Raw genomic sequence first — 20,243 nt, 5'->3', positions numbered from 1 at the left:
GGGGGGGGGGTCTCTATATATATGTTTCTCTATATTTTTGCATTGTTTTTTTTTTCTAAACCTTATATCAACTCCTTCATTTTTTCAACATTTCTAAACAAGAAACTATTCTACATTGTTTAATTATTCAGCATTTAGACCGGCCATATCAGGCCCAAATATTCTTCCTGCTTTATGTTCAAACCAGCTAGATCTGACCTTTCACATCTAACCTACAATGTCATTCGAATAATAAAGAATCACATCATTGAAATCTTGACACTACAAGATCACACATGATTAATTGAAAATGATGTGAATTAATAAGCATTACATTTGATGGAATAATCTGAATACTAAAAGATTAATTAATCTGAATATTGTTTGGTTTCTGTTCTTCAGCTGCTCCCTTTCTAAAATTAGACTAATGTCTTGCACTCTTGATGAACTTGAGAAAATTCCTCCATATTCCGAAGGGAAAATGACTGTGGAATATTATCATAAAATTGCAAGTTATCTCTCAAAGGTATGTAAAATATTTTATTGAATAATTCCAGTTTGGTTATTCATTGGTAGATATATATATAAAAAAAAAAATTCAGTGTGTTTATTGGTGCATTTTGTCTAATGTGCTAACGGTTTTGCCAGCTCATCACCTTACCTTGTACCTATACTAGAAACAGTAGTAGTAGTAGAAGCAGCAGTATTTACTGTTGTTGTTGTTATTGTTAGTAGAAGTAGCAGCAGCAGTAGTAGGGTAGAAAGCTAGCAGAACTGTTGGCATGCCAAACAAAATGCTAAGTGGCATTTTTCCCAGGCATTTACATTCTGAGTCCAAATTCCACCAAGGTCATCTTTGCCTTTCATCCTTTTGGCTTCAATAAAATAAGTACCAGTCAAATACCCACCACCCCACCCCCAAATCAGAAGTCATGAGAGTCACTGCCTGGTATTGTATGAGAGCAAATTGTTGTTGTTGTTATTATTAAGGTGGTGGGCTGGCAGAAGTGTTAGCATGCCAGGCAAAATGCTTAGCAGCACTTCGTCTGTCTTAACGTTCTGAGTTCAAATCCTGCCAAAGTCGACTTTGTTTTTCATCCTTTCAGATTTGATAAATTAAGTACCGGTGAAACACTGGGGTTGATGCAATCAACTAGTCCCCTCCCCCAGAATTTCATGCCTTGTGCCTTTAGTAGAAAGTATTATTATTATTATTATTATTATTATTATTATTATTATTAAGGTGGTGAGCTGGTAGAATCGTTAGCATGCCGGGCGAAAAGCTTAGCAGTATTTCACTCGTTGCTACATTCTGAATTCAATTCTGCTCAGGTCAACTTTTGCCTTTCATCCTTTCAGGGTCAATAAATTAAGTACCAGTTGAGTACTGGGGTTGATGTAATCAACTATCCCCCTCCTCCAAATTTCAGGCCTTGTGACTATAGTAGAAAGGATTATTTGTAGTAGTAGTAGTAGTAGTAGTATTGTAAGCAATGCTATAATTTCCTAAATGTGTTAATCATTTGTCTGTAGATAGGTAATTATTCTGATATTCTGTACAAAAAAAAGGTGTGTTCAATTTGACTCTTCTCTTCTTCATTTAGGCTTTTGACACCAAATTCCACCCCATTGGAAAGCTCATAGATGGGTTGGTGGAAGTATTCAGGGCTGCCTACATTGGTATCGGAGCCCATCCCAGACTGTTGCTGCATGCTGTTCAAGAAATCAAATCTTACGTTAAAAAAGTCTACAGGGTTATCAGGTAAGCAGTGTCTGATATTAGTACTACTGCTCAGTACGTGTGTGTGTGTATTGGTTTTATGGATGGATGTCTGTTGACGCTGATCATCACTCCAAGAGTGTAATAAGTGCTTTTTATGTGGCACCGGCACAGGTGCCATTGATGTGACACCAGCATCAGCCATGTCTATGATTTCACTTGGTAAGTCATACGGTATTTCACTCTGCAGTTCTTTCCTTTAATTTTCATCCCTCTTTGATTTTTCCCTTCCTCCATGCCAATTATTCTCTTTCTTTTTTGTCTAATTTCTATCTCTCTACCTATCAATTGTATTCTGTAGGATTTTATTTCCTGATCTGCCCTCCTCTTCAAAACCAGTAAGAATCTACAGCTGCAACAGAGTCCCACCTGCTGAGGATAGTGAACTAATAAGTGAACAAGACTTTATGGTTGGTGACAATCCAGATGAGAGGTTAGTTATTTCACAACTTATTTACTTCTGCAAAACTGTTAAAAATTGCCATCAAATCTTTATATATTGAATGGGTCTCTCGTTGAGCTTCTCAGTGATTCAGTTACCACAACAACCTTATTACTCTTTTACTTGTTTCAGTCATTTGACTGTGGCCATGCTGGAGCACTGCCTTTAGTCGAGCAAATGGACCCTAAAACTTATTCTTTGTAAGCCTAGTACTTATTCTATCAGTCTCTTTTGCTGAACTGCTAAGTTACGGGGGATGTAAACACGCCACCATCGGTTGTCAAGCAATGTTGGGGGGACAAACACAGACACACAAACATATACACACACACACACACATATATATATATATATATGCATGTATACGACAGGCTTCTTTCAGTTTCCATCTACCAAATCCACTCACATGGCTTTGGTCGGCCCGAGACTATAATAGAAGACATTTGCCTAAGGTGCCATGCAGTGGGACTGAACCCGGAACCATGTGGTTGGTAAGCAAGCTATTTACCACACAACCGCTCCTGTGCCTGTTTGAATTATAGTGTAAGTACCATATTTGAAGGCATATAAGGCATGTTTTTTCCCCCCACAAAATGTCTCAAAAAATCAGTCTGCGTTTCAACTAGTAAAAAAATATAAAAGAAAATATAATGGAATATATTCTATCCTCCACCAGATTGCTAACTTTATTTAGATGCACATCAAGGGACCTGGTAATTGTATGAGACTTCAGTCTATGTCTAATTACTTGCAGAGACTCACTTGAAGGAACCAATCTTCATAAAATAAACTCCAAATATTATTCAATGTATTATCTAATTTCTTGCTCCTTACTTCAATCTCATTTATTGAACTTTGATATTGATTTCAGTGAAGTTGTTACGCCAGCTCGTCTTCTACATCCTCTGTTGCTTCCCAAAATATACCCACCACTTTTTGATCTGTATGCTCTCTACAATGACAAGGAAGATGAAAAATATTGGGAGCGGGTTTGGAAATTGAATCGCCAAGGAGATATGGCACTAATGGCTTATCTCGGCATTGACCAGTAAGTAAATACACATCAATACAGACATTTTAGACAATGTCCCAGTTTTTATTTTTTTCAATGTTTTCTCAATTTCCTGTGAACAATTAAAGTAATTGAATAAAATTTGAATTATGCAATAGAAGCAACTCTAGAGTGAAATCTTCATTTATATAACATGGCACATAAAAAGCACCATTTGAGCGCGATTGTTTCCAGCTTCGCCTTACTGGCACTCGTGCTGGTGGCATGTGAACAAAACATTGGACTGACTCCTGTGCAGGTGGCACGTAAAAAACACCATTTTGAGCGTGGCTGTTGCCAGTACCGCTGGACTGGCCTTCGTGCTGGTGGCACGTAAAAAGCACCCAGAACACTCACGGAGTGGTTGGCATTAGGAAGGGCATCCAGCTGTAGAAACTCTGCCAAATCAGATTGGAACCTGGTGTAGCCATCTGGTTCGCCAGTCCCCAGTCAAATCGTCCAACCCATGCTAGCATGGAAAGCGGACATTAAACGATGATGATGATGATGATGTTTAATGTGTGTGTTATTGAAAAGCAAGAAGCTGCAGTTTTTTGTCCCTTTATAGACATACTGTATAAAAAAAAACAAAAAACACTATGCTTCAGAGCTAGGCAAAGTTAAAATCACCCTTTAAGTGATTACAAGAGCTACAGATATGTATTTCCTCATTGTTGCAGCTTGTCAGTGTTGCATGCTTGTGTCACTTCTGAAACAAGATCAAATCTGTTAGTCTCAAGTCTCACAGATAGAAATTTACATGTATTGTTGAAACAGTTATGATGTTGGTGTGGAGTGTTATGATAGCAAAGATGTTACGATGTTGCTGTTTAGTTTCAAGGCAGAAATTTTGAGAAAAGGTGGTTAACCAATACCATTGACCCCAGAACTTGACCCTAAAGAGATGAAAGGCTAAGCTGACCCTAGCAGGATTTGAACTCAGAATGTGAAAAGTTGAAGTAAATACTATAAAGCATTTTCCAAGGCTGTAATAAGCCTGCCAGTTCACCACCCTGATAATATTGGTTTCAAATTTTGACACCAGGCCAGCAATTTTCGGGGAGGGGTTAGTTAATTATATTGACCCCCAGTGTGCAATGCAACTGGTACTTACAATACATTAATTAAATAGATGTTAAAATTACTTATGATATTTAATTTAATTTGTTTTTTCCTATTTCTTACTTTTTACTCCATAAAGGGAATTGTAATCCTTTTCATTTTACATTTTCTTCCAGAAAGTTTTGGTTAATTGAAGATAAAATCTTTCAAGGTAACAGACAGGTAAGATCATAACATGATTTCTTTCATATTTCTTTCTTTTTGCACATCAAACTTTTTGGATGACCTCTCTTCTTTTCTCCAAAGGTGGTGGAAGGATGCAGTGCCCATGACCTCTGCAGTTAGGGGGAGAGGTTGATGGTCACTCTGAATCTCTGTACATGTAGGGGAAATGTTGGGGAAATGTTGGTGAAAATGTGAGCATGGCAAGGACGAGATCAAAAGAGTTGCAGATCTAAAGAAAAAGAATTAGGTGTAATATAAAATGGTTTGTTTGGAATCTGGTGAATGAAAGATAGTAAAAAGGTTGAGATGTTACAAGCAAAACAATAAAACAAAAGCAAAGCAAAAAGAACTGGTGAAGCATTAACTCCATGAAGACATTGTTACCACCAGTTGAACTTCATTAATACCAGACAAATAACCATGTAAAATAAAAGAGGTATTTCTGTTGCACACTGTACCACTCAAGAGGAGGCACAGTTCCACAGACCTATACATAGTCTCCATCTCTTTAATTTCAGTCACACGGCTTGGTTTGACTTGTGACTGTGGTGGAAGGAACTAACTTGTCTAAGGTGTGTCACACAGTAGGGTCAAACTCAGAACCATATGACTGTGAAGTGAACTGTTTAACCACAAGGCCTTGCCTTCAGTCTGCTTTTTTCAGGTCTCAGATGATTTCAGTGATAACCTAAATATTCCTCAGTTTGTATTTGGTCAGCTTTGTTGTCTGTGGATTATTATTTGTGTGGCTTATCCATTGCAGAAACTGTCTGAGATCCGAGATCAGTGTTATGCTGTTGCTGTTGATATGCTGCAGCAAATAAGGTAGGTGCTTTGCTTTCATTCAAAATCTTTTTTTCTTTCTTTTCTTTTATTTTCCTTATTTCTTCTGCCCCCCACTCCACATACAAATGACATTTATTCTCCCAACGATATATATGTGTGTATATATAGAGGCAATGAACTGGCAGAATCGTTAACATGCCAGGTAAAATACTTAGCAGTATTTTGTTCATCTTTATGTTCTAAGTTCAAATCTGTTGAGGTTGACTTTGCCTTTTACCCTTTCAAGGTCGATAAAATAAGTACCAGTTGAGTACTGGGGGTTGATGTAATCGACTTACCCTTTCTCCTGTAATTGCTAGCCCTGTGCCAAAATTTGAAGTCTATGTATGTGTGAGGATAAACATGAGTTTATACTATGGTTCCTACACACATTTCACCATTATGATTGTCTGAATCCCAGTGCATGTGTGTGCACGCGTGTATGTGTGTGTGTGTGTACATATGTACGTATAGAGGTAATCAAATGAAAAGCCTCAAAAAACAGGCATCTTTTTGCTTCTGTTAATCATTACAACAATATATTCTATATCTTACAGCACTGCATTCAGTCCATGTGAAAAGCTGGCCGTGATACAAAGAACTTTCTTGGAAATTACAAAGGTAAGTTGGAACTAATCTTCTTCAGATTATCCTAAACCAGTTATGGGTAAACTGCGGCCTGCAGGCCACATGCAGCCTTTGGGACTTTCTGAATATCACATCTAACAAAAAATTACCTTGCTTTTTTTTATATTTTAGTGGTGCGGCTCGCCTGGTGACGAGCCACATCTCATGCAGCCTGCTTCTCCTAAAAAGTCACCTGTACCTGTCCTAAACCAATTTTACTAAACGATTTAATCTGTTGTCCTCTAATATTATTCTTTTCTGCTGAGGCTGTTGCTCAGCATAACACCATTTGCAGGTTCCTTCTGGCTCGAATATCAAAATCACGCCATGTTGTTGTCTCTCCCCATCCTATCATTTTGTCTTTTTACCATAACTGTTTTAATGTTAAACTGTCTACCTTCTCTTGTTCTTGACGGCAGGTATATCCTGTTTTGGTAAGTACCACTGCTTGATTCAGCAACACTGAAACTGTTTTGAACACTGGTTCTATTTGGTATATTGGTCCTAATTATTATTTTGTTAGTAATTAGCAATTGCCATTATCTTTAGAAACTATCGCTCGTGGTTATAAGGTGAACTGAGTCTAAGTATAAGGTGTAATCATTCTTTACTATCTCATTATCGACTGAGAGCAGCCTTTATTTTTAGCTAAACTATTCTAAAATATCCCTGGCAGTTTATAAGTTAAAATAACTTTTGATCTAAAGTAGTTATGCTTTCAACTTAATGTGACAGTCCCCTGAAGGGAATAATACTACTGTTAGTTAGAATAATATTACTGCTGGTCTGACCAACAGTAGTATTATTTCCTTCAGGGGACTGTCGCATTAAGTTGACAGCATACAACTACTTCATCGTATCACTACTGCATAAATCTCTCTGAGAGATTTAGAAATGTATTATTTCTAAACTTTTGATCTCTTCTGTTGCAAGTCTTACACCGTCTCTGGGCAGAACACTGTATTCTGCATACCTTAGTTCTTAAAATTTTCAGAAAGTATGTACAGGATCTGGGAACGTTACATGTTGTACACTACTATCCTATCCAAAGAGAGCATTTAGCTTGCAACCACATAACATTACTAACACTACCAAGTTTGGAGCTAAGAACCAATTCTTTGAGCCCTTGTAACTTGTCAAGAGATTTTCTGTCATAAAGCCCTGTTATATATTTATCAATTATTTGCTCAGAAACATTGTGAAAATCTTTCGTAATTCCATTTGCATCTTTGATGGTTTATACCATGTGTGGTTCGATATTTAGTCTTTGTCTAACAGTTAGTCCCATGCAGTTGGCTAGCACACCAAGCAGCAAGACATGTCTCCAATCATCTCAGTTTGGAGCATAGTCTCCTGCATCTTCCAAGACGATGCCAAGTTGCTTCAGATTTTCTTTGAAGGTGGTGCACCATATCTCCTTGAGTCTCCCTCTTGTGGCATTCATTGTATAAGCTGACTTGGAGATCCATTATTTTCTGACAATCAGAAAACATGACCTGCAAGTCTCACTCTTCTTTTCGCCTCAGTCTCCTGGACCTGCAAACTGCACAGATTGGTTCTTCTCAGGACTTCAGAGTTTGTGATTCTGAGTATTCTGCGTCAGTATCAATGATGGAATACATTGAATCACTGAGTGATCTTGGCAGTCATTTTCCAAGTTTCTCCTACATAGGTTTGCTGTTGGCGAGATAACATACTCTACCCCTTTGGTGTTCAGATTACTCTGCTAAATGTAATGTGTATTTATTCACATTGTTGGTGTTAGGAAGGGCATCCAGACGTAAAAACTATGCCAAAACAGACGCAGTAGCCTTGTGTAGTCTCTACCAGGCTGACTCCTGTCAAACCATCCAGTCCATGCCAGCATGGGAGGCAGACGTTAAACGATGCTGCTGATGATGATGATGGTTGTAATATCTTGTAGCTTTAAGATTCCGATGATGTGATTGTTTATTTTTAGAATGACATTGTAGGATAGGTGTGAGAGGCTGGATCTGGCTGGTTTGAACATAAAACATGGTAGCATATTTGAGCTGGATGTGGCCAGTTTAAATGCTAAAGAGTTAAAGTGAGGTTTTTTTTTGTGAGTCAGTTATTAAATGAATTAATGACATTAAGTAAGCAGGTTCAACTCATTGCAATTATGCGAAAGTGTCGTAAGTCCAAAGTGTTGCTTTTTCAGAAAAGGAAGAAATAATTTCACCATTCCATTTATTTTTACATTAGCAACAGTTTCAGCTTAGCAATAATACTTTGTTGAGTGCATAAAATCATAACTCCATGCATGTACGATATTTTCAGTCACAAAAGTTTTGCAAAACTGTCAAATGTGGGACTTACTACACTTTGTCATTGTTTGCATATAGCATAAAAACATGTCTGGCTGCTGAGCAGTTTATCTTGTGAAAGACTTTAAGAATAAGTACCTTACTTGGAAACAAGGAAGAATTGACAAACAGGAAGGGTATTCAGCCATTGAATACTACGCCAACAAGTTTGATCTAAACCATATTAGCATGGAAGAAGCAGACATAAAAAGGTTGATAAAAATTTGTTTTGTAACCTTGGCAGACTGCCTCACATTTGGAAGATGTGGAGAGTATGGTCAAATGAATTAATCCAGTACCTGACTGGAACTTGTTCCATCTCTGGAAGAATGAAAGTGAAAGTTGACTCTCAAAGGATTTGAACTCAAAGAGATAATACTAATTACTGAAAAGCATTTTATGTGGTACTACACTATTATCGACAACCAATTTTTTTTATTATTCATTAAAGGAGTAGTAAATGAACTCTTGCATTTGTGAGACAGGTGTAATAGTTGCTTGGTGGCTTTTGGAATAGCTACCACTGCCTCGTGGAAAAGGAAAAGGCAAGGAATTGGGTGATTGGGTAACCTTTTAGCATTGAAATCGACCAAGTATGATGCAAATATTCCACTTGTTTTATGTCCAAACTTGTTAGTTTCACATCAACCTTACAATGTCATTCTAAAATTATACTATCATCATCATCAACATTTAACATCTAAAATCTCAAAGCTACAAAATAATACCTGATTAATTCAAAACAGTGTGAATAAATAAGCATTACATTTGACAGAGTAATCTGAATGCTAAAGGCATAATAGTTTATTTACTAATCTTTTAGTAAATAAGAAAATGGCTGTCCATAAGAGAAAAGTACTTTTATATTTTGCAGTATTTAATCATGTCTATTTATTCTATCAATGAATCTTTTGAATCAATTTAACAAAGTCAGTATTTATACTAACAGGAATATCTACAGTTGCATCCAATTATGATGCAAAAGTAACCAGAGTTCAAATCCTAGTTCTGCTGCTTTTACTCTGAACATGTACAATAGATGATTGCACAAAATCCGTTTGTTTAGCTTGGATTACCTAACAGTTAATAATAAAATCTCTTTTGGTCACTTCTTAATAAATCTCCTTACCCCTGTATCGAAATCCTGTATGTTATCGCTGCTTCCTATATCATGAGTCTCCAGGAATTATTTTCCATGCTGGCACTACATTATTGACATTCTTCCTAAATGCTTTAAATTCTTTCTTTTAACTCTTTAGTGCTGCTTCCATTTACCCACTTTTAGCTTTGGTCACTCAATTAACTTGTTCAGTTTGATGTGTCTTACTTAAAAATTTTTTCATTTCACCTGGATTTAAAACTAAAACTACTACAGACATTAAGGTGCTTCTTTTTAAATCTTTGTTTGAAGAAATATTTGATGCATTCCTATTATGTTGTTGTTATTTAGCCCTAGGCTGGCCCTCTGACTGAATCCATCCACGATGTAGGTTGTTTAATGTATAGTATATCCAGAGAGATTTCACTGCTATTTCTAGCAGGTTGACTAGTACATAGAACCACCTCCCTCCTATGTGCTATTTTTACTTGATGTTAGAACTGTCGTAGAATTAAGGAAGGTTTACTAGAATATTTGATTGTTGTTGTTGTTGTTAGGTAAATTCCATCCAATTAGTGCAAGCATGGAAAAGTGGATGTTAAAACAATGTTGATAATGATAATGCATATTGTGATAATTGGTAACATTGGATGTTAGTGAGTGCATGCTTATAAGAGACCGTGACAGAAATTTTATTTGGCATTAGGGATGTAGTATTTTAGACTGCTTTTACTTAAGACTATGAATGGAAGATTATTGTGCATTTGTGTGTTAATTTAGACATAGGTACAGCTGTGTGGTTAAGGAGTTTTATCATCATCATCACCCACCCCCGCCCACCACCATCATCATCATCAAGTTGGTGAACTGGCAGAATTGTTAGCATGCTGGGCATGCTTATTTCTTTATTGCCCACAAGGGGCTGAACATAAAGGGGACAAACAAGGACAGGCAAAGGGATTAAGTCGATTACATCGACCCCCAGTGCGTAACTGGTACTTAATTTATCAACCCTGAAAGGATGAAAGGCAAAGTCGACCTCAGCAGAATTTGAACTCAGAACGTAACGGCAGACAAAATACCGCTAAGCATTTCGCCCGGCGTGCTAACGTTTCTGCCAGCTCACCGCCTTCTTTCAGTTTCTGTCTACCAAATCCACTTGCAAGGCTTTGGTTGGCCCGAAGCTATGCAAGGTGCCATACAGTGGGACTGAACCTGGAACCATGTGATTGGGAAACAAGTGTCTTACCACACAGCTATGCTTGTGCCCATGTACAAATTTTTTTCCTTTCGTATTCAAACTTCATATCAGCTTTGCCCCATGTATAAGTTACAACCCAGTTTTTCCAGTTAATATCAAATATAAAATGGTATGAATTGTACACAAGTAAATACAATCATCATCATCGTTTAACGTCCACTTTCCATGCTAGCATGGGTTGGACTATAGTGAAATGAATTTTTATATTCACTCTAAATTTCTTACATAACCATTAGGGAAAAACTCCAAACTCAAAATCACATTTAATTAAGCACTAAACTTTGTCCAGTCTGAAAGACACATTTATATATTTCTTACATCTGTTTGTCTATCTACATTACAGTAATCCCTCGCCATATCGCGGTTCACCTATTGTGGTTCACCTATCGCGGTTTATTATTTAAGCTTACATCGATTCCTCTGTGGTGTTGTTTTGCATTTATAATAAAATGAATATATACAAATTATGAAAATAATAATAAAAATATACAGTACAGTACTGTTTCTACTTTGTGGATTTTCACCTATCGCAGGGGGGTTTTGAAACGAACACCCACGATAGTTGAGGGATTACTGTATTTTCATTCAGTTTTCTCTTATTGGATAAATAGAAAAAAAAAAGACTATGTGCTTGGGTTTAAGACAATGATTAAATTGTTTGTGGTTTGGACATTTGGTTTTATTTGGATGTTTTGTTTTGGACATGATTTTTTGATATTGCTGGTAAGTAACCATCATCCATCTACAAAAACTCATTGTCATCATCAGTTAACATCCATTTTTCCATGCAAGCATGGGTCAAGTGGAATTTGTTGAGGTAAATTTTTTAAGACCAGGTGCCCTTCCTGTTGCCAACCCTCATCTGTTTCCTTGAAGGAAGGAGGAGGCATGGAAAACCCAAGAACTCCTGGGAAAGAACTGTTGAGAAAGAGAGAGACAGGCTGGTGGATGGAGAACATGGAGCCAGGTGTTAACCACAGCCACTTTATATGTGCTGATGCTATGCATAAAGCACCCAGTACACTCTGTAGAGTGGTTGGTGTTAGGAAGAGCATCCAGTCATAAAAACCATGCCAAAACAGATGACTGAAGCTTAGGTAACACTCTGGCTGGCCATCTCCTGTCAAACCAGCATGGAAAATGGATGTTAAATGATGATAATGACGACTGACAGGGCTGCATGGAGAGTGTGGAAGCCTTATGTCTAAGAGGCATGAAATACAAAGAAGAACAGACAATCAATTATTGAATAACATTCTTTTAGAACAGGAAATAAACCTCAATTGTGCCTTATTTATTTCACATCTATTTATTCTATTCTCTGGTACCATTCCTATGATGTGTTTCTCTTCTAAATTTGCAGGCAGTCCAAGTTACCCTTGATGAAGACTACATATGGTGCATGGATGATCTATTTCCTATATTTCAATATGTGGTTGTGAGATCCAAGATTCGACATTTAGGGGCCGAGATACATTTGATTGATGACTTGATGGAACAACACTTGGAATATGGAGAATTGGGTATCATGTTTACAACACTCAAGGTAACACACCTTTCCAATGTGTAGCTTTGTTAGTAAGCTGTATATTCATTAGTTCACTGAAGGTTTTATTAGTAAACTATGTTTGTTTTAACTAATTACAGAAATACAAATATCTACAATAATGAAAAAATGAAGCAACTACTTTCTAACTGTAGAACTTGAAGCAGATAAAGCTATAAATAAATAGCATGTAAATATTGGGTTAAAAAACACATAGCATAGAAAGAGTCGCAGGTTATCCATGGGACTTGAACCCACATCTGTGAAAAAGACAGATGTTCTACCATTGAACCAAAGCATTCATTCGAATTTATTTATTCATTTTATATGTTTTGTTTTTACCAGTGAGAATTGCAGGTTATTTATGTCATAAGAATTTGGAAATTTCAAGAGATGTAATAATTCATTTTTAACTTGAAGTAGAGAAAGCTACAAATGATAGCATATCGAAATCGTAATTGAACCATATTCGGTGACTGGCACCTGCGCCAGTGGAGCACCATCCGAGCGTGATCATTGCCAGAGCAGCTGTCTAGTTTCCGTGCCAGTGGCACGTAAATAGCACTATTTGAGTGTGATCGTTACCAGCATTGCCTTACTGGTGGTGGCACGTTGGAAAACATTCAAGCAAGGTCGTTGCCAGTGGACTGGCTCCTGTGCAGGTGGCACATAAAAAACACCATTTTGAGCATGGCCGTTGCCAGACTAGCCCTTGTGCCGGTGGCACGTAAAAGCACCCACTACACTCTCGGAGTGGTTGGTGTTAGGAAGGGCATCCAGCTGTAGAAACTCTGCCAAATCAGATTGGAGCCTGGTGCAGCCATCCGGTTCACCAGTCCTCAGTCAAATCGTCCAACCCATGCTAGCATGGAAAGCGGATGTTAAACGATGATGATGATATTGAATTGTAAAGCCCTTTTCAGATTTCTGTTTGTTTTTATCCTAAATATACTGATACTATTTTTTCACATTGCTTTTTCAGGCATGTTATTTTCAAATACAGCATGAAAAGATGCCAGGCTGAAAAGCAGCAATTCTGATGAATACTAAATCTGAATTAATACAGTGTTTAAACTGACTAAACTGAAAAGAGGTTGTTGACATCTAATACACACACACACACACATATATACACTTGCACATACACACATATTGAACCTAAAGCAGCCTATTTTAATTTTGTTTGTAAAAATTGATAGCTAAATCTTTCAGCTTTTGCTGACGTTGCTACCTTGCTATCTTGTGGAGAAAGACCGTTCTTCTTTCACACTAACATAAATTCTCTTCCAGTCATTCGTGTATATTGTTGTTAATCAACAGTTGGCAATTATTTCTGAAATATTCAGACCCTCCCCCAAAAAAGTTTTACAAAAAATTATTACTATTTTGACAGAATTTAACTTCATAGAAGACATTACTCTTGTGGGATTTTTTTTGTTTTTGTTCTTGTGTCTTCTAAAGTATATACCTCAGCTATTATCAAACCTTTGTCCACTTATAATGGTAGTCTTCCTGGTCTGTAACATTTGTGAAAAGAAAATCAAAGAAAATTCTAACAATCCATACGATTTGAGGAGTTATTTAAACCAGCCATATTGGTATTATAAATTCAGTTAATTAATAGCTGTTCCTAATGACTAAAAGTAATTAATTTATATAAATTATATGATTTTTAGTCTGACTAACAGACATTATATGAAAACCCCCCACCTTAACTCTGCTCCAAGCTAACTTGCTGCCACATTAAATTGATAAATATATATATATATGTATATATATATGTATATGCTGTATTCTGTTTGCATATTTTTGTAATTCTAATTCCATAAATGTTTCTCTGAAATAAATACTTCCTTCATCAACTAAGGAACACCCATGTAGATATCAACTATAATTTCTCATTTTGTGTTAATTTCATTCTCTAAAAACTTATTTATTTAAGATCGTTTAAAACTACTCACTTCGATTCTTCTTTCACAATGCATAAAATCCTTTTCTCTACATCATCCATCCATTGCTCAATAAAATGAAATGAAAAAAAAATGTTATGTGTTCTTGTTTTATAATTATAGGCGCAGGAGTGGCTGTGTGGCAAGTAGCTTGCTTACCAACCACATGGTTCCGGGTTCAGTCCCACTGTGTGGCACCTTGGGCAAGTGTCTTCTACTATAGCCTCGGGCCGACCAAAGCCTTGTGAGTGGATTTGGGAGATGGAAACTGAAAGAAGCCCCGTCATATATATATATATATATATGTGTGTGTGTGTCTGTGTTTGTCCCCCCCCCCACCATCGCTTGACAACTGATGCTGGTGTGTTTACATCCCTGTAACTTAGCGATTTGGCAAAAGAGACTGATTGAATAAGTACAAGGCTTACAAAGAATAAGTTCTGAGGTCAATTTGTTTGACTAAAGGTAGTGCTCCAGCATGGTCGCAGTCAAATGACAAACATATAAAAGAAAAAAAAAAGATATACAGGGTGCGATGGGTAAATTGTCACCATTTTATAATTTTTAATTTTGCACATTGTTTGTTTTTGATTTTGTCAGCTACACAGTATAGTAGGATCAGTTGGGCACCATCTGTGAGAAAAAGAGCACCATGACACAATTCATTCAGCCAAAAATTTGGAAACAACATGTTATACTGCTTGGTATTCGCGACAGAAGTTCCAATACAAACAGATGCTGAACCCACAGAACAACTGTTGGCTTGCTGTGTCCCCAAAACGTACCGAGAGTGATAAAAGTCGAACATCCAGTCAACATCATGGTGTCTGCAGTAATTACTAGTGATAGCAGCGTTATCCTTCCGTTCATCTTCCCACACAGCCTCAGACTCAACACAGAGGCCTACATCAAGTGTCTGCAGGAGGTAGTGCTGCCCTGGGTCAAGAGGGTGGCTACTGGAAGCACCTGTGTCTGGTAACAGGACTCTTGCACCATGCCGCACAGGCAGAAGAACCCAGTCATGGCTGTCAGACAATTTTTTTGACCACATCACACCTAACTGTGTGGGGTGCAGTTGAACAAGAGACCAACAAAACTCTAAGTAACACCAAAGATGAACTGAAGGCAAGGATTATGGCAACATTCACCAACTTAATTAAAGAGACCATCCAGAAGAGTTGCAGGAGATTCCAAAGTCATCTGGAGGCTGTGGTTGAAGCCAATGGCGATTTTATTGAATAAATTTACTCTTTAGTATTTCAAGATATTTTTATGTAATTTTGGTAAACATATCTGTTAAAATAAGATGTCAGTGTTATTTTCATTTTTGCGTAACATAGACGACAATATATTCATCGCACTCTGTATATCATTAGATAATATTCTAAGTATAATTAAATTGATTCATTTTCTTTCTTTCTACTTACCATCTTTTTGGGCATCTAAGTCAACGTAGTATGTAACATAAACATTCAAACATTGTCACAATCTTTCCAAATCCTGCTGCATTTCACATAGAAGTTTTGGTCCTTGGCTTACGGTTTTTTTGCTAAATTTTAGTCTGAAAAATTCAACTCATATGCTTGAATATACAGTAAATTTCTGAAATATGGAATTGTATTTAAGAAAAACAGCACTAAATACATTAGTAGAAAATATTTGATGTTTTATTTACAATTAATTATTTTCAAGTAATAAAAATACAGTTTCTATTTTTTCTCCCCTTCTTTCTGTTTTGCAGACCTGGCAAATTGCTGGAAATAAGTTAAGGATTATTTTACATTGAAAAAGAAATTAAATGCATCAAAAATCACGTCAATTTGCTTTGCTTTCCAAAATACACCAAACTCAGACAATGCCTTCTCTCTTCATTATCAAATGACGCTTACCATTTTTTATGGCATATAACACATACTTATTTTTTTTTTAAAGTTTCAAACAAATTACCCAGTGTCCAATATGCTAATTTGGGCCTATATTACATGCTTTAATTCTTTAGCATACAGATTACTCTATCTAAATGTAATACGTATTTATTCTCATTATTTTTTTAATGAATCATGCATTATTTTGAAGCTTTGAGATTTTGATGAAGTAATTGTATATTTTTAGAATGACATTGCGGGGTGGGTGTGAGAGGTCAGATTTTGATAGCTTGAATGTAAAACAGGTAGTTTATTTAGGCCAGATATGGCTAGTTTAAATGCACTAAGAATTGTTTCTCTCTAAATATGCTGAAATTAGAATGTGTCTAATATCCCCATGTGTGTTTTTATACCATCAAATGCAGTAGATATGAGAATAGACCAGTATTTCTTAATTTAAGAGTATATTGTAGATCAAACAAAAAATTACTGACATAGCTGAGAATATTAAAAAAATTGTTAGAAGTAAAAAATTTAGAAAAAAAAAAAAAATCACAGAAAAAAAACTACTACTTACCTTGTTTTATCAATCATACTTCATTTCCATCCTTTTAACGTCCACTTTTTCATGCTTGCAGAATTTATTGAAGCAGATTTTCTCTAAAGATTTTGTTTGGGGACAAGTATAGGTTAGCAACAGGAAGAGCATCCAGCTGCAGAAAAATCTGCTTCAACAAATTCTGTCAGACCCATGAAAGTATGGAAAAGGTGGACATTAAAAATTATTATTGAGAGAGCAGCAAATGCTATCAAAGTGACACTGGGGTACAAATATATGAAGCCCATAATACCCATCATGACCACCCATGATAAGAGTTGTTATTATTAGTATTATTCAGTAACCTTATTTTTATCATATGCTTTCACTTCACTACCGAGCACAGCTCTGTATGCCTTGGGTATGTGCTGTGGTTTGTTGTGCTCTTATTTTTACTGTATTGAAAGTGTTTTACGTAGGATGGGTGCAATGCCTAGTAGTGCTATGTCCTGGTGTTTTTGTTATGTATTTGTCTGAATATTTTTTTATCATTTCTAATGTGTCTATTATTATTATTATTATTGTCATTATTATTATCATCATCATCATCATGAAAAGGATACTACTACCATAGGTCTGTTGTAGAGAACAAAGCCATTAGTGTCTTCCAAGGCTACTTTGGCTACTTTTTCATTTGGAAGAGTAATAAAGGCCTGCCCTCGAATCCGTCCTTCTTGCATGAGTCTGATGTAAAACCTGAAATCAATTGAGATGTAAAGTTTGCGATCAAATGAAATATCTAAGGTTTCAGTGAGTACATAGCAGACAATCCACAAAGATAAATTCCATCCTAATCATTTGATTCTTTTTTACCATTCACTAAATTCTTTCAAACATAACATCTCAGTTCTCGCCTCTTTTATTGTCTCCATAATAGGTTCTGCTCTCCAAGACTTTCTGGTTACATTCCACCTCTCTCATTTCAACAACCAACATCTTTTTATCTTCTTGTTTTACTTGTTTCAATCATTAGACCGTGGCCATACTGGGGTACCGCCTCAAACTTTTAGTTGAATGAATCAACTCCAGTGCTTATTTTTTTCTTTAAAGCCTGGTACTTGTTCTGTTGGTCTCTTTTGCTAAACTGCTAAGTTAGAGGGATGTAAACACACCAACACTAGTTGTCAAGCAGTGGTGGGAGACAGACACAGACACACACACATAAACATATATATATCAGTTTCTATCGACCAAATCTATCACAATGCCTAGGGCTATACTAGAAGACACTTGCCCAAGGAGCCATGCAGAGAAGCTGAAACTAAAACCATATCTCCCCCCCCCCCTCTCTTTTGATGCTGTATAAGCGAGTGAGATTACAACCCTCCCCACCGAACAGGACACCAGTCCATCACAGGGTTAACCTCCTGGCTATTGCAAGATTTCTCATTTACAGCCGAGTGGACTGGAGCAACATGAAATGAAGTGTTCTACTCAAAATTACAATGGACTGCCTGGTCCAAGAATTGAAACCACACTCTTACGATTATGTTTAATACTTGACCTATTTGGTCTCATTGTTAATTTCAGTAGAATAAACTAGAGCGAGAGAACATGTTAAGAATTAAGGATTCAGTTTTAGACAATTATTTCAGTAATACTTACATGTTCCTTTCATCTTCATTTTTGGAATTGATGTAGAAACCAAATATCTTCCACAAGTCCTGAAAGAGAGAAAAGAAATGGTTTTGTTATTTTATTCATCATCGTCATCATCACCATCATCATCATCATTCAATGTCCACTTTTCCATGCTTGTATTGGTCAAACAAAGTTTATTGAAGCAGAGTTTTTTTTTTACAGCTGGATGCTCTTCCTGTCACCAACCCTTACCTGTCTCTAAACAAAGTGTTATTTTTCCATAGCTAGACATCTTATTCACAGAAGACAGGACACAAACAACCTTGCTTGTATGATGATCATGTTCTGCTCATTTACAACCATCAGGTGATGTCTAGACAAGGGTACACACATGCATATGCCAGGCTTCTTTCAGTTTCTATCAAGCATATTCACTCACAAGACATTGGTCAGCCCAGGGTTACAGAAGAGCACATTTGTTCAAGATGCTGTGCAGTGGGACTGAACCTAAAAACACGTGGTTGCAAAGCATGCTTCTTAACCACACAGTCATGCTTGCACCTAAATATATTTCTATCAAAAAAAAAAAAAAAAAAAAGAAATGTAATACTCAATACACAAACTTTTACTTATATTAATACTGGCAAAGGGAAAAACAAAATAAAAGAAAATATAGAAATAAAATAAAAGAAAATATAGAGATAAAATATAGAAATATAGAAATAAAAGAAAATATAGAAATAGTAAACTTACATCCTCAGTGACATGTCTGGAAAGATTTTTTATATAAAGTCGACTTGATGGTTCACCAGGTTGATAGTTTTTGAAGACTGACAGTTCTTTCATTTCTATAATTAAAATAATTAAATATCAAAATGGTGTGTTATAATACTATTCCACAAATGCAAACAGCCATACCAACAATCCAACATACCCCCATCATCAGCTGCCCCACAGATATCATTATGGTTTTGACATCTGGGCAGTATCATTCAATCTGGTGGTGTCCACAGCACTAAAATAAGTGTTGTTTGGGAACAAACATACCAAAGAAACCACAACTTTCAAATACACTGACTCTATGTACAACAGTGTCAGTAAATAAATTCCATAAGTAAATCTATAATCAACCCCAAAATATGTAACTAAACAGCGACCAATCCTTTAAGTCATACAAAAAATATTCCCTATTTTAGTCTGTGGGTGTCACTATGTTTGGTTGAGAGCATGTGTATATTTATTTCATTACCGACAACCATTGATCTGTGATATCAAAAAAAGCCTATTTTATTGATAACTGTTTCTCTTTATGGTCTTCCACAGTTTCAAGTTGGCAAACAGCTTTGGGTCCCGCTCTTCTCATCTTTGTTTTAGTATCCACTTTTCCATGAATGCATGGATCAGATGGAGTTTATTGAGGCAGATTTTCTACAGTTGGATCCCCCTTCCTGCCACCAATCCTCACCTGTGTCCAAACAAAGTAATATTTCGTTTATGGCCAAACATATGTTTGCAGAAAATTGGAAATGAATGACAGTGACACTTATTTACAACAGTCACACAATATCAAGACAAGAGCACCCACTACACTCTCAAAGTGGTTGGCACTAGATTTCATGTTTTGAGTTACAAGTTATCAAAGACAAAACTGTTTGGCTGTCTTTTATGGAATGAATTCAATGAATTGACTATATAGACTGTATGACGCATGCGTACGAACAACCATGCTACATGGCAGTGAAACATGGGCTGTAACTGCTGAGGACATACGTAAGCTCGCAAGGAATGAAGCCAGTATGCTCCGTTGGATGTGTAATGTCAATGTGAATACCCGTCAGAGTGTAAGTATCTTGAGAGAAAAGCTGAACATTAGAAGCATCAGTTGTGGCGTGCAAGAGAGACGATTGCGCTGGTATGGACATGTGGTGAGAATGGAGGAGGATAGCTGCGTGAAAAAGTGCCACACCCTAACAGTTGAGGGAACCCGTGGAAGAGGTAGGCCCAGGAAGACCTGGGCTGAGGTGGT

General features: G+C 36.6%; 2 protein-coding genes across 6 annotated transcripts in view; one reads left to right on the top strand and one right to left on the bottom strand.

The window, feature by feature from the left end:
- LOC106871355 (alsin) overlaps positions 1-14,118 on the top strand; it is a 92,992-nt gene extending 78,874 nt beyond the window's left edge. For both annotated transcript variants that reach the window (XM_052970013.1, XM_052970012.1), the window contains exons 25-33: positions 382-505; positions 1,584-1,741; positions 2,061-2,192; positions 3,073-3,249; positions 4,491-4,536; positions 5,303-5,364; positions 5,922-5,985; positions 12,042-12,224; positions 13,207-14,118. In XM_052970013.1, coding sequence (XP_052825973.1) covers positions 382-505; positions 1,584-1,741; positions 2,061-2,192; positions 3,073-3,249; positions 4,491-4,536; positions 5,303-5,364; positions 5,922-5,985; positions 12,042-12,224; positions 13,207-13,248 — 988 coding nt within the window. In that variant the 3' untranslated portion in view covers positions 13,249-14,118. The remainder of the gene's footprint in view (positions 1-381; positions 506-1,583; positions 1,742-2,060; positions 2,193-3,072; positions 3,250-4,490; positions 4,537-5,302; positions 5,365-5,921; positions 5,986-12,041; positions 12,225-13,206) is intronic.
- A 1,696-nt stretch (positions 14,119-15,814) lies between these two features.
- Positions 15,815-20,243, bottom strand: part of LOC106871351 (RNA-binding region-containing protein 3) — a 17,750-nt gene continuing 13,321 nt past the window's right edge. For all 4 annotated transcript variants that reach the window (XM_052970010.1, XM_014917758.2, XM_014917757.2 and 1 more), the window contains exons 12-15: positions 18,971-19,065; positions 18,242-18,300; positions 17,200-17,332; positions 15,815-15,927 (exon numbers count right to left, since the gene is read on the bottom strand). In XM_052970010.1, coding sequence (XP_052825970.1) covers positions 15,883-15,927; positions 17,200-17,332; positions 18,242-18,300; positions 18,971-19,065 — 332 coding nt within the window. In that variant the 3' untranslated portion in view covers positions 15,815-15,882. The remainder of the gene's footprint in view (positions 15,928-17,199; positions 17,333-18,241; positions 18,301-18,970; positions 19,066-20,243) is intronic.

Source organism: Octopus bimaculoides, chromosome 8 (genome assembly GCF_001194135.2).
Source record: "Octopus bimaculoides isolate UCB-OBI-ISO-001 chromosome 8, ASM119413v2, whole genome shotgun sequence".
Classification (NCBI taxonomy): Eukaryota; Metazoa; Mollusca; class Cephalopoda; order Octopoda; family Octopodidae; genus Octopus; species Octopus bimaculoides.
The sequence above is the reverse complement of the archived record's forward strand: the minus strand, read 5'-3'. Positions and strand labels throughout refer to the sequence as shown.